Source organism: Terrapene carolina, unplaced genomic scaffold (assembly GCF_002925995.2).
Source record: "Terrapene carolina triunguis isolate 2854851 unplaced genomic scaffold, T_m_triunguis-2.0 Scaffold66, whole genome shotgun sequence".
Lineage (NCBI taxonomy): Eukaryota > Metazoa > Chordata > Testudines > Emydidae > Terrapene > Terrapene triunguis.
This window is the reverse complement of record NW_020664417.1, coordinates 79,816,335-79,830,159: the sequence shown is the minus strand read 5'-3', so window position 1 is coordinate 79,830,159 and position 13,825 is coordinate 79,816,335. Positions and strand designations below refer to the sequence as shown.

The 13,825-nt window shown below is 38.9% G+C and overlaps 1 protein-coding gene across 1 annotated transcript in view; it reads left to right on the top strand.

Annotated features, from left to right (window-relative positions):
- Positions 1–13,825, top strand: part of CUNH4orf50 (chromosome unknown C4orf50 homolog) — an 85,594-nt gene that overhangs the window by 20,034 nt on the left and 51,735 nt on the right. The window contains exons 6-9 of the mRNA XM_026648172.1: positions 158–2,704; positions 4,116–4,217; positions 6,124–6,270; positions 11,500–11,661. Of these exons, the coding sequence (XP_026503957.1) occupies positions 158–2,704; positions 4,116–4,217; positions 6,124–6,270; positions 11,500–11,661 (2,958 nt within the window). The remainder of the gene's footprint in view (positions 1–157; positions 2,705–4,115; positions 4,218–6,123; positions 6,271–11,499; positions 11,662–13,825) is intronic.

Genomic DNA, 13,825 nt, shown 5'->3' with positions numbered 1-13,825 from the left:
TCAGAGATTATATGATATTGGCTAACAATATATATGTAATAAAATGTTTCAAGACGGTCAAGTCAAAAGGCAAGTATATATGAAATAGCAATATGGCAACTTTCCTTATAGCTTATGTTTTTCAATTTGAGACACTTTCTCTTTTCTTTATTACCAGGTCATACTTGGTGCACAAAGATCAGATGGTGCTTCTCTGTTGTTTGGATGTACTCCAAGACAGCTTAAAAACAGACAGCTAATCTTATCTTGCTCTGAGAGGCTAAGCAATGATGGGAGAAGTAAGGGGACCAAAGAATATTTCTTTCTCTTAAAGGAACAAGCTATAAATCAACCATCTAATCATTCGCCTGTCTTCACGGTTGCCACTTTGATTGAGCCTCAGTTTGTCTTGCTAGAACCCGAAATCCACAAGGTCCTAGGTGTCAGATCAGAATCTGTTTTCCCAATGAACAAAATGCTGAATTTGAATTACAACCAGACATATCACAATAACTTTTGTCTTTCTAATGGTGTCTTGCATGTTGTGAAAGGAGTTTCTTCTGGTAAAGATTCTGAAGCTCTAAAGGAAAAGGTTGCTAACACTGAGACTGAAATTTTCAAACTCCATGTTGAAAAAGATTATATGGAAAAATGTTTGCAAAATAAAAAAGCTATACAGAAAAGCACAGATGAAAAGAAAAACTCAAATAAAGAAATAAATGATGGAAAAAATCAAAGTAGAAATGGTCCTGAGAAATCTGAGCAAGAAGAAAAAAGGGATGAGAAAGCACAAATCAGAACAATAACTTGCATTTCTGAAAAAGCCAACAAAGTTGCACATGATGAAACTGGGGAGCAAGAAGCAGAACCAAAATTTCATACAGCAAGCATTCCAGGTGACCAAAACATGTCTGTCCTACACAAGGAATTAGAGGGATATCCCCAAGAGAACTCTGAACTTAAGGATGAACATGGAAAACATTTAGCAATCTGTACCTTTGATGAAGTGAACAGAAGATGCCTAGAAAAGAACATTTTTGTGACAGAAGAGAAGGGTAAACAACCCGAGAATCTAACTGACCAAATAAAAGTGTGTCTACAAAAAAGGGTTGAACTGAAAGAAAAGAGAGAGCAATGTCTGAAACTGTATGAACGAGAAGATGAGGATAAGTCATCATGCAAACAAATGACTGATCAGATAGAGGAATATAGTAAATGCTCTCAAAAACTGTCTGCACTGAAGGAAGATAAGTATATGTATCCACTGAATATATTGTCTCCTGCACAAGAGAGAAATTTATACTTAAACAAAGGGTTAGCACTAGAGGAAGAATATTCTGAACATGTTCATTATCTATCAGCAGCAGAAGAAGAAAACAATGGATATACCGTGGAAATAGATAAGTTAGAGAAGTTAGTGGATATATATTCTCAAAGAATATCTGCACTGATGAAAGAGAATGGGAGTTACTCACAGAAACTCCTTATGTTACAGGAAGAGAATGATAGATATTATCAGAAGATGTGTGCACTAGAAGAGGAGATAGATGCATATTCTCGACACATATTAACAGTACATGAAATTGATGTTGACTCTTCCCAAAAGTTATTAGCCAAGGAGGAAATATATGGTAAATGTTATAACAGTGTTTCAAAAGAAAAGAATTTTAGGTGCCCAGGAGCGATTTGTGTTCTCTTGGGTAAGACTGAAATCCTTTCCAAGAACGTCTCTCACCTGGTTAAAGAGGAAGATAGAAATTCTGAAAAAGAAATACCAGTGATGGAATCAAATAAATTTCTCAAGAAAATTGTAGCTCTTGATGAAAAGAAGATTAAATATTTCCAGCTGCTTTCTGGTCTCAAAGAGGAGAGAAATAGCTTTTTCAGAGAAATAGCTAAACTATTACAAGACAAAGAAAAATATATAAAAAAAACTCATGAACTGGAAGAAGATAGAGAGAGAAATTTACAGATAATATCTCAACTAGAAGGAGACAAAGAAACTTTATTGGGAAGTTTGAGTGAGCTGAAATGTGAACAAGATAAATACATGACAATGATTTCTGAATTGAATGAGTGCAAAACCAAATGCTACCAAACAATTTCTGATCTACAAGAGGAAAAACATATACTAAAAAATGATATGGATGGAGTCCACAGGGAAAGTTCTGAACAGCTTCTAGAATCTCAGAAAGTAATTGAGAACATTCTTCAAGAAAACAATGAATTGAAGGAAATAATGTCTGCTCTTGGAATCAACTATGAAGAGCTGATAAAAGATAAAAATTCCGGAATAGAAGGAAAGTTGCTAAGATTGAAGCAAGAAAATAAGAGTCTACCACATAGAATGCAAGCAAAGGAAACAGAGATGGCTTCTGGTAAAATACATACTAAAGAAAAAGGAATTCAAGTTATAGAACACTCAAACTATCTCACTAGAAAAGATAAAGACACCTGTTTGGAAGAGGATATTGGTAGCATTAAAGGATATTGTCAAGTGGGGTGTTCTAAAAACACTGAGACTTCTAAATGCCATTTTAGTAACGTTGGGATAAGTGCATTTTTGGGTGATCAAAACATTATGATCTCCAGGGTGCCCCAAAAGACTTCTGAGAGACCGGAGGTGACAAAGTTAGCCTTTGAAACAGAAGACAAAATATCAAGCAACAGTTTTTCTGAATGTTGTGGTAAAGTGCTGCAGAATATGGAACTTGAGTCTGCAAAGGTAAAATGAACCCAAATGGACCAGTTGTCAATTTTTATGATAAAAATGCATTCTTTTCACAAATGTCAGAGTTGCTAGTGTAGAAAGCCACTTTATTTACACTAGAGTTGGTTGGAAAATTTTAGCTGAAACAAATGATTTTTTAAAAATATTGATTTTTGACCAAACGAAGCATTTCAATGTCAAAATGTCCTGCCTTTTTGACATTGTCAGAATAGAATATTTTGATTTTTCATTTTGAAATTACTTTTTCAAACTAAAAAATTATATAAAAACAATGATTTTGACCTTTTAAAACTTGAAATTCATAATGAGACATTTCAGTTCTATCACAGCTAAGCATTTAGATCAAGCTGAAATTTTTTTTCAGAATTTTGTTTCACAGGAAATTTTGAAATTTTTTGGCTCTGTTCCATATCAGAATGGAAATCCAGTTCCCTCCCAGCTCTTCTGTCCATGTACGTATTCCATAGGAATGAAATCTTTAGGGCCCCTTAGCAGTGATGTCTTATGGCAAACTGTGAAAAATGTTCACATTTAGAAAAAAAAATTGTGTGTTGCTCTTCATTGTTTTGATTGCTAAGGATATTTGCCTGAACACCAGATCTTTGTTTCTTAATGGTTCTTCTGCTCCTGCTTCCCGCCCCCTCCCCCCCACGGTCATAAACCTCACCAACATCACAATTAATTTCTGAGGAGATGATTGTAATGTCATAAACACAGAATCTGCTGAGGATTATCTCTAAGATCTTATTTTCATGCAAATGTTCTTAGTCATTTAAATGAAAAAATAAGAAAAAAAAACCTCCCTAGAAACTATAAACCAGCAGAATTATTTCTCCACATTGGCTCAGGTTTACCCCATTAAAACAGGAGTAAATGTACTGGTGAATCGGGCCCAAAATGTTCTCAGATATTTTTGCATGAAGTGTTTGTATCTCTTTAAAAAGGGAATCCAAAAAATGTTGAGTTTGCCCTGAGATTCTGCAAAAGATACAGGGCTAAATCCCTACTTGCAACAGAGCAGCGCTCAGCCTACCTGGAGAGAAGAGGGCAATAGAAGAAGCAAGTAGATTCCTGTCCTTGACACAACACCCGCCCCACCCCAGCCTGGCTCAGGGCTTCCATTGTGTCAAGGGGCCAAGAGCAGCCGATGTACACACTAGTTAAGGATTCCCCTATACTAGGAGAATCCTTCGCTGATTCCTTAAGGCAATCTTAAGTCTCCTTTTTGCTGTTGATTTGACCCACAGTACACAGAGATGGAAGTACCATACCTAGCTTACTCTTAGATTTCCTAAATTAAAGCCCTACTTTCAAGAGCTGAAGATAATTCTCACGCACCTTTAAGAAGTTGTGTGTTACTTTAAATGCATGAAGGGACTTGTTTCTTTTTCTGCCCTTTATCCAGGGCAGCACATCTGAAAGCTACAGTGCAATGCAAGAACAACTGGAAAGGTCAAAGGAAGAACTAAAAATACAACAAGGGGAATTAGAAAAGGCCAAAAAAGAGGTAATCTCCCATTTGATATATGTATGTGAAGCAAATCCTTTTCTTGTTTTCTTCTCGTACTTTTCTTGTTTCCACCAGTGTTCAAAAGAATTACAAAAGGAAAAAGTCTCTGATCTAGAGAACCAACCTGTGTCTCTTTGATGCCCCCAGTTAAGTGATGACTTGCACAGTCATTCATTATTGGTCAGAATTTGAATTACAGTTGCATTCCGTTATCAGAGTCACAACAGAAAGTGCTTAATAAGGAGACTCTTGCACAAAGAGTCTGTCATCTAGATTCTGGGCAGAACTGCTTTCCCCCCCTGTTAGGAAAGATAAATATGAATGGGTTGTGGTAACTTAGAAACTCTGATGATTAAGACAGTGCTAAATGCAAAGTTTCCAGTTTTCAAATGAGAAGGATTTATTCAAGAAACAGAAGCATGGAAAATGTGAGGCACACATAAAGCATTTCCTTTAACGAGAGATGAAGAGAAATAAATTGCAGTGTCCACTCACAGGCCACACAATAACCATGAAGTTCCATATTATGGAATAATCTTCACTGAATGAGTACCCTTGCCTTTGGAAGTCTACCTTTTGTTGTCTTCAGCCACCTAATTGAATCACAATGCCAAAGATCACCCACCTAACTCCAAGTAAAGGAAACTTTTTCTTGAGTTTCATAACAGACCAACTTCAGTGTTCCTCGTCTTTTTCTGTTACAAAAACAAACCACATTGTCCATTATCTAAATGGGAATATATTTCTCCAAAGCTTGATGGCAAGTTTGCATTTCCTAGCTGCTGCAAAACAGGTGTTGGCAAAAATAATTTTAGACATGGTGCAATAACTCATAGTAACAAGCAGACATGGTGAGCAAGGGAAAGGGTAACAGTAATAAGATTGCATAGTGGCACATTTATGTATGGATAGTTCCATGAAAGTTTTATTTTAAAAAAATTGTTTTAAAGATAAACTCATTTCTCTCAGGAAGAGAAGTGGTGGTTGTTTTTTATGGCTTTGAATGAGTGATGCTGTTCATGCATTTGTCTGTTCAGATGGTGACCAGTAACTTTTAGATTGCATGTGAAAGGACTGTCCCAGTAATTGGCTCTTTACCTGACCAACTTTGGTCCTTTGAACATTTTTTTTTATTTATAAAAGTACAAAAGAATCCAGCCCGTAGGTTGTAAGTACTGTGACAGACCCAGACCAGTGGGGTACAGGAGTCTGGTAGAGGGCAAATATACTGGTCACTGGATGAGTAGTTTTCTGTTCCCTGAGTGACCAGAGAAGGGGCTGCACTAGAGTAATCAGGAACCTGCTAGAACCAGTTAAGGCAGGCAGGCTAATTAGGACACCTGGAGCCAATTAAGAAGAAGCTGCTAGAATCAATTAAGGCAGGCTAATCAAGGCACCTGGGTTTTAAAAGGAGCTCACTTCAGTTTGTGGTGCGAGTGTGAGGAGCTGGGAGCAAGAGGCGCTGAGAGTGAGAGGGTGTGCTGCTGGAGGACTGAGGAGCACAAGCGTTATCAGACACTAGAAGGAAGGTCCTGTGGTGCGAATAAGGAAGGTGTTTGGAGGAGGCCATGGGGAAGTAGCCCAGGGAGTTGTAGCTGTCATGCAGCTGTTACAGGAGGCACTATAGACAGCTGCAGTCCACAGGGCCCTGGGCTGGAACCCGGAGTAGAGGGCGGGCCCGGGTTCCCCCCAAACCTCCCAATTGACCTGGACTGTGGGTTCTTCCAGAGGGGAAGGTCTCTGGGCTATTCCCCAACCCACATGGTGAATCTCTGCGGCAAGAAAATCCACCAATAAGCGCAGGACCCACCAAGATAGAGGAGGAACTTTGTCACAGTACATACTGGGAAGTGATATTAAGTACTGTCTGTAATTTTATTTTTTCATTCCTTTTCTCTGGTAGGCTCAGAAGTGGTACCAAGAACTTGGCTTTGTAGAAGCAAGATATGAAGAGGTCAGAACTCAGTTGACACAGACACTCTCTGAATTACATCAACTTAAACTAGCAGATGGCGGGGAAAGGCTTAGAAAGCAGTGCTGCCAATTAATGGTATGTATGTAAGTGAAATGGAGGGAAAAAATACTCCTTGGCTAGACGATTTGGATGCGGAAGATGGGTTAGTGTTCAGAATAACAGATTTTGAAACAAGCCTGAAACACCTAGATTTACTGGAAGCAGAGGTTCAAATCCAGGCAGGGATGATTCAACCTTTCCAAAATAGATAAATTGATTATTGAGCAGTTTACTGTGCATATTGTAGATGACAACTTTAAAAGCAAAGTCTTTTTGCTCTGCAGGGACACTAAAGAATTCACATTTTTTTTATAATAGGGATCACCCTGCTGTCCTTGGCTAAAGTTTCCCCTTTCCTCACCATTATGCATTATGTGATGTACCCTGGTTATTTGCCTGGCTGCTGTCTTCTCACTCCACAGGGGTATTTGAGTGCTGCTGTTGGCATATTTCTACCGTTGTTTGGCCTGATCTTGGAAGGTGCTGAGTACCCACAAATCCCACTGAGATATGGATGCTCTGCACCTCTCAAGATCAGTTCCATTATTTGGACACATTAGGTGAAATCCTGGCCCCACTGAAGTCAATGGGAGTTTTGCCATGATGCCAGCTAGGCTTTATGGAATCCTTTACATCTATATATTGAACTTTGGGATGAATAAATACCAGTTCAGGGGAGTTGAGAAACAATCTTAAAAGGAATGATAGGAACAGCTGAACCAAATTCTGCTTTCAGTTCAACCAGCATAAATCCTGAGTAATTCCATTGACCAGTATGTTTAATTATATAGTTAAAAAAGTAAACAGCAGAAATTATATAATAAAAGTAAATGAAAATTCAAGCAAAATAAATATAAAAACAGATTTATACAGGGACTTGATAAGAGGTTGGGGAGCTAAACTGGAACTCAGAACATGTGGGTTCTATTTCTTGGCTCTGCCATAGGTTTCCTGTTTACCTTGGGCAAGTCACTAATTCCTCTGTGCCTCAGTTCCTCAATGGTGAGATGTGGTAGTAATTAGATCTGATCATGCTCCCACTTTCCTCTATGAGCCAGCTCCCTGGTAGGTCTACATCTCCCAGGATACACCACAGTCTCCCCTCTTTGTGTCACGGGACTCGTGGGAGATGTAGTCTAGGGGAGCCCAGCCCATAGAGGAGAATAGGGACACGAAGTAACTGAAATTCATCTCCCATGAGGCATGTGGCATATCTGAATCTAAATAATTTGGTTTTTGTCCTTAAACCAAAACCCATTTGTTTTTCAGGGGGTTGGTTTTTTGATGAAAGATCAAAAACTTTGAAGAAAGCAGAGTTGTTTCTTGAAAACTTTCATTTAGTTGAAAATCCAATTTTCCATCCAAAACCAGTTTGGATGGAAAATTTTAAACCAGCCCTTCAAGTAATATTTCCATACTTCACAGGAGTGTCATGAAGGTAAGTTAATTGATGTTCATCAGGTGCTCAGACAGCATTGCAACAAGAGCTATGGACAAAATTTTAAATAAACAGTTGTATTGAATAACTCCTTCAAATAAATATCACCATCAAGGCAAATCCCAAAGAGACATAACCTCCTTGCAGATTGAGTGCTATCCAGATCCATCTCTAGCTAGATCCTTAAGACAGTCTATCTGGATGTTCAATCTTTGTCTGTCATTGGCAATATTATATTGCCACTGACACTTTTGGTGACCATGTAATCGCCAGCCATGTAGCAGCATTCCTTAGTAAACACACTTTGTAATTTGTTGGTCTTCCCTCCTAATAATATGTTAATGCCTGAGAAGTTGCTGAAACGAAATCATAAATATCTTCATTGCTGATCTTGTCCTGCTTTCATAATTTTTTGTAGTGTTTGCTAATTACTGATGTTCATTTATGCAATAGCTTCCCCTTCCCCTTTCAGAGTCCCTCTCTTTGTCCAACTCAAACAAGTAGTGGGATCAAATTCTGTTCTTGGATGTACACACCCGGCTCCCACTGAGATCAAAGGGGCTACAAACATACATCTGAAGGCAGAGTTTGCCCCCTTATGATGAGTACGTGACACCGCAATTATTTCCATGGCAAGAGGCTGTGATGCCTTAAACACAGGATATTGACTTCACTGTCAGGATTAAACAAAAGGGGAAGCTGAACTGAAAGGGAGAAAAGCTCTTATTAGACACAAACTATCTTAACAATAGCCAAGGCTCTATTGCTGAGATACGGAATGCGTTTATTTTAATAAATGTTCTATTCTCAATTTGCTTCCGTTTGAATTTTCCGTTTTACAAGAAACCTTTTTATAGCCATGAAGCTCTAAATAATAATGGCTTTTTGTGCAATGTGAAGAAAGTGATCTGAATTTTGCTTGGTAGAAAGTCATTCTCTTAATTAAAACAAACAAATGTAAGAGTTTTGGTGTGGTGACTAACATGAGCTGCTTTTCTGGGCATATCTCCCTTCCTGATTGTAACTAGTTGGGCTGAGGATTGCAGCTGTATTTACAGTAAGTTGCCACCACAGTTGCCAATTTTCACGCAGTAAATAAGCACCCCGACTTTCACAATAAGCCAAAAATCAAGCTAATCCTATTTAAAAACAAGGCCAAAACAAGCCAATCTCTAAGAACCCCAACACTCTATGTGACTAGACCCCCCCCGGCGTAGAGTCTGGGACTGTGGTGGGCCCGCTGTGCACCCCTGACTCTCTCCCCCCCTTGCCCTTGCTTCCTGGGAGCTGATAAAAAAAAAAGAAGAAGAAGCAACAAGCTACAAGCCAAAAACTAGCCAACAAGCAACTCACAAGCCAATTAAGCCAAAAACAAGCCCAATTTCTGCGTTTTTTTCGTGGGTTTGGCATGTCGGGTTGCCACCATAGACAAAAGATCGCACTTCACCCCAGGAAGATACTAACATAATCAATTTGTAATAAATCACTATAGCTTAATTTCAGTGCTAAGCTACCCTATCTCACAGCCTTTATCGCAGATGCAGGATGCAATGGTGTTTAGTGGTCTAGATGACCGCGATAAGATATCTCAGGCATATAGCTAGGATTGCTTGCCAGCTTGCTCTTAAATGAGTGTTTGTTGCTTATGGAAAGCACTGGTTGAAGTTTATCACTTACCTCAGAGTCTGCACACTTCATGATATTCATGCAAGACTTTCTGCACTACCATGCAGTAGGTGATATGGGGCACTGAGCTGCCATACGGGAGGTAAACATTTTATAGGAGAGGAAAGCTCAAGGTTCTATAGCACATCAGTGGTAGAGCCCACATAAAACTTCTGACTCCAAGTTCTGTGCTCTAACCACTAGACATGCTCCCTCTCCAATCTTGGGACAGTTTTTCAGAACTGCTCAGCATGCATAATCAGGGCCAGATATTTCAGAAGAGCTTAGCTCTCATTTAGAGAACTAATTATGTGCCCAGTATTTTTTTTTTTAAACTTCAGCATGTTGAGTGGTGTGATATTTTGAAAATCTGGCCATAGGTTTCACAGTGGGAGCTGCTGGACACTGAGCCCTTTTGAAAATCTGGGGGTTTAAATGGGAGCTGAGCAGTTATGAAAATCTGCCCCCAAAACAGGTGATTTCAATGGCTTTTGTTATTCAGGAGGTTATTCAGATGATCATAAATTGTCCTTTCTGGCCTTAAAAATCTATGAACAGTACTATATTTGCTCTGGAAGTTCTTCTGGTTTCAGAGTTGGTCAGCAAATGCACAGAAAGAATCAGTGTCTTTAAACTAAACGTAATGCAAAGAGAATCATATTTTATTTTCCTCTTGTCACTGAATTAAACCTCCTCAGTTCAATCAGCAATTGCGTCCTCCACAATCACCAGCAGGCATTTACTTAAGGAATAAAAAGGTGGAGGATTTTGGTAACAGAAGAACCACATCTAATCTCTGTACCTTTGGCTGGTTGTTACCCGTAGATACCATCAGTTCCTGATGTCTTGAACCTAATCAGCCTGGCTGCATAGACACTTGTGTTCTGTTTTGAAACACAAGAGGGAGCCAAAAATTAGAGACACAACACATGTTCACTCACTAAAATTCCAGCGTAGAAGGGGTGAGTTTCATGACAACCCTCAATTTTTATCTATATTGGAGGCGTTTTATAAGGGTGGCATGACTATCACTCCAGTTTACTATTGTTTCCCATGAAACAGAGCCTTCTGTGTACTGTGGTCTGATATGGTAAAGTGCCCAGTGATGTAAAATCCAGGATGTTGGTCACAGAATTAAGAAAAACACCATATATATATATATTTGCTATAGACCATAGATGAATAACAGCTCTTCTACCAATTGTATAGTTATAAATAGCTGCTGAAATTAAACTACATTCCTGCATGTGTAGTCACAAAAATACTGTAATTTTAAAATGGTGTTTGGTGGATTTAAATTAAGGTTTTAAAGTTTAATCAATTTAAACTTATACTTTACAACACAGTGCAGGAAAATTGAACAGTACTACATGTATCTAATTAATAATTCCAGGCTTTTGTGTATATAAGGTCATAAGACCACATATATTTTTCGTATGCACCCCCATTCTTAGTCAGTATTTTCTACATAGTTTCTTGGTGGTAGATCTTCTTGGAGTTGATATACTGGTTCAGACTGTGAATTTAAAGTCCTCACAAATCCTTTTAGTTTAAATGTATGAAACAGAACAAATCAAAAGAACAGGAGTTACATTCAAAAGTTTGTCTTCCCTCAAATTCCATCACCTCTTATATTTCCTTTTTTAAATTAAATAACATGTTAGATGCTCAGTTAATTTTAATGGTTTTCAGAGAATAAAATAGATGTGTGAGAGAGAATACTGCTGTTTGCTGTTTGAAATGAATGTGTGGGGGAAAGAAGGGATGTGTTATATAGAGGTAGTAGCAGGGGGTGGGACACTCTTGGACTCTGTTCTTGTCTGTGACCTTGGGTAAGTCATTTAACCTGTCTGTGCCTCAGTTTTCTCATATGTGAAATAGGTATTTTTATTATAGCCGTCTCACAAGGGTGTTGTGAACTCATTGTTCCAAAGGTGCTTTAACATTCTTGTTTGACAGGCACTAATATATTTATGATACTTTAAGTTATACACCTACACTGGCTTTAAAGGTAAAAAAATAATTTTGACATATGAGGTAAGTGCACATTTTGATTGACAGATTTTGGGTATTCTTTTAGTATTCTGTACTAAGAATAGTTTTATGAGTTTATAGATCTAGCTTAAAAATATATGTATATTTGTTTTCTTGAATACGCACAGAAGGAAGCCGAAGAACTAAAAGAGGATAGGATAGCCAATAAGAGATTAGAACAGCAAGTGTTGACCCAGAAATCCCAACTAAGGGACCAGACTGTATTACAAAGTCAGTTTCAAGACTTGCAAAACCAAGTGGAATGCCTTCAGGCTCAGCTGTGTGAAAAGGTATAATAAAACTGGCTTTTACGTGCTTAACTGAGTGGACTAACATGGGCTTAGCTTGCTGATTCCACTTTATTCTTCTGACATGAAAGGACCAAAATATTCTTCTTTCTAAGGAATGGTTATAAGGGCAATAAAATGGTGTGTGCAATGCAGCCACATAAAGCATACTAAAAGCAGCAACACTTTTAAGTGTAGACAGGCCTTAATTGTTTTTGTGTGTCATCAAATTTTTGTTCAGTCCCACGTATCTGAGAAATTCCTGTGGCAAGTTGATTAGAGTTAACAGTTTGCCCTAAATGGGGCATGATCAGTGATGTGTTGCCAAAATGTTAACAGCAAATCATGTGGCATTCACTGGGGAAAATCTCTTTCCCTCATCTTCCTCCCCCCTCCCTCCCTGCCCCTCGTGGAAGGGAGGCAGCCTCAGTGTGGAACCACCTAGGAGCTATTCCTCACAGCGGCAGCTGTGATGAAAAGCTGTAGCCTCTGCTCTCTGTTCTGGTGAGGGAAAGAACATGAAACATAAAATATTGTGTCAAACCCAGTGGATCATACTCTCAAAGCCAATCCAACTGCAAAAGTTATGCCCCATAACGCAGTATAAAAGTTATCTTCTAATTAGGTGTGCTCATTTCTGATGCGTATGATTATAGTGGCACTGCACATAAGAACCTAAGAATGGCCATACTGGGTCAGACCAAAGGCCCATCCAGCCCAGTATCCTGTCTACCGGCAGTGGCCAATGCCAGGTGTCCCAGAGGAAGTGAACCTAACAGGTAATGATCAAGTGATCTCTCTCCTGCCATCCATCTCCACCGTCTGACAAACAGAGGCTAGGGACATCATTCCTTACCCATCCTGGCTAATAGCCATTAATGGACTTAACCTCCATGAATTTATCTAGTTCTCTTTTAAACCCTGTTATAGTCCTAGCCTTCACAACCTCCTCAGGCAAGGAGTTCCACAGTTCCATAGCTCATCTTTTGAAGATCTTCTATGTTTGATGACTGGAGGTTCAGAGACAAGTTATTAATTATCATAACTTTTAGTTCCTTATCACCAGTATAGTCTGCAGCTACCTCACTGTTAAGTGCATAGACAAGTTCAGCTTCTGCTGTCTTTCTGCTGAGGGCAGGCAGAGTGCTGCAGACAATATAGTTCCTTCTTGGTAGGGTGACCATATGTCCCGATTTTATAGGGACAGTTCCGATATTTGGGGCTTTGTCTTATGTAGGCACCTATTATCCCCCCACTCCCTGTCCTGATTCTTCAAACTTGCTGTCTGATCACCCTACTTCTTGGACAACCCAGCACTGCACCAAGAAAGTGTGAATTAACAACACAGTGGTCACATTAGAAAGTCTACGTCTGCCCACAGTTACCACACAGTGCCATCTGAGATGCCACAGTTATTTCTTGTTCATAAGAGCAGGAGAATATGTTCACATCAGACACCACTGTGTGGTAACTCATTGCCTTTTGAATAATATTCACCATATAAAAACTTTAACTAAAAATATAATAAGCCAAAAGCCAACAGCTTAAATGAAAGGTGGTTTTGTTGTTCACTATTCTAAAAACAGAACTGATGACTGAACAACTAAAGGGAGCCATACTATACTTCTGATAAAGCCTGTGGATATGTCCTTTAGAATGAAGTGTCCTTTAGAATGAAATCTCCTGATGCTTTGCTAGAGTTTTAGTTGATTTATTTGGGTTTTAGTTATGTTAGTTTAATTTATTTTTATTTTACTTTATTTAAAAAAAAACACTTTTACACTTAACCCCCCCACCCCAACATTAAATAACCAATATAAGCAAATAAACACAAATGAAGATGGGAGTGGCCATCGTTAGGAGGTCACGCTGGGTTCTAGGTGGGTTGCCTGGTTCACTCCAAGATAACAGGCTTTGTCAACAGATGATCCTGTTCAACAGCAGGAGTAGACAGAGTGGCAAAAGAATCCTGCTTAATAGCAGGAGGAGCAGACAGCTCCGAGGTCATCCTCCCAACTATCCAGTTAGGGCAGCGTTTAGAGTTGTATCTCACAGCAATGGCAATGACCCCTTCAACACCTTGCAGAAGATCAGGTCCGGCTCTACCATTTTTGCTGCCCCAAGCAAAAAACAAACTGCCGAAGCAAAAAAAAAAAAAAAAAAAAAA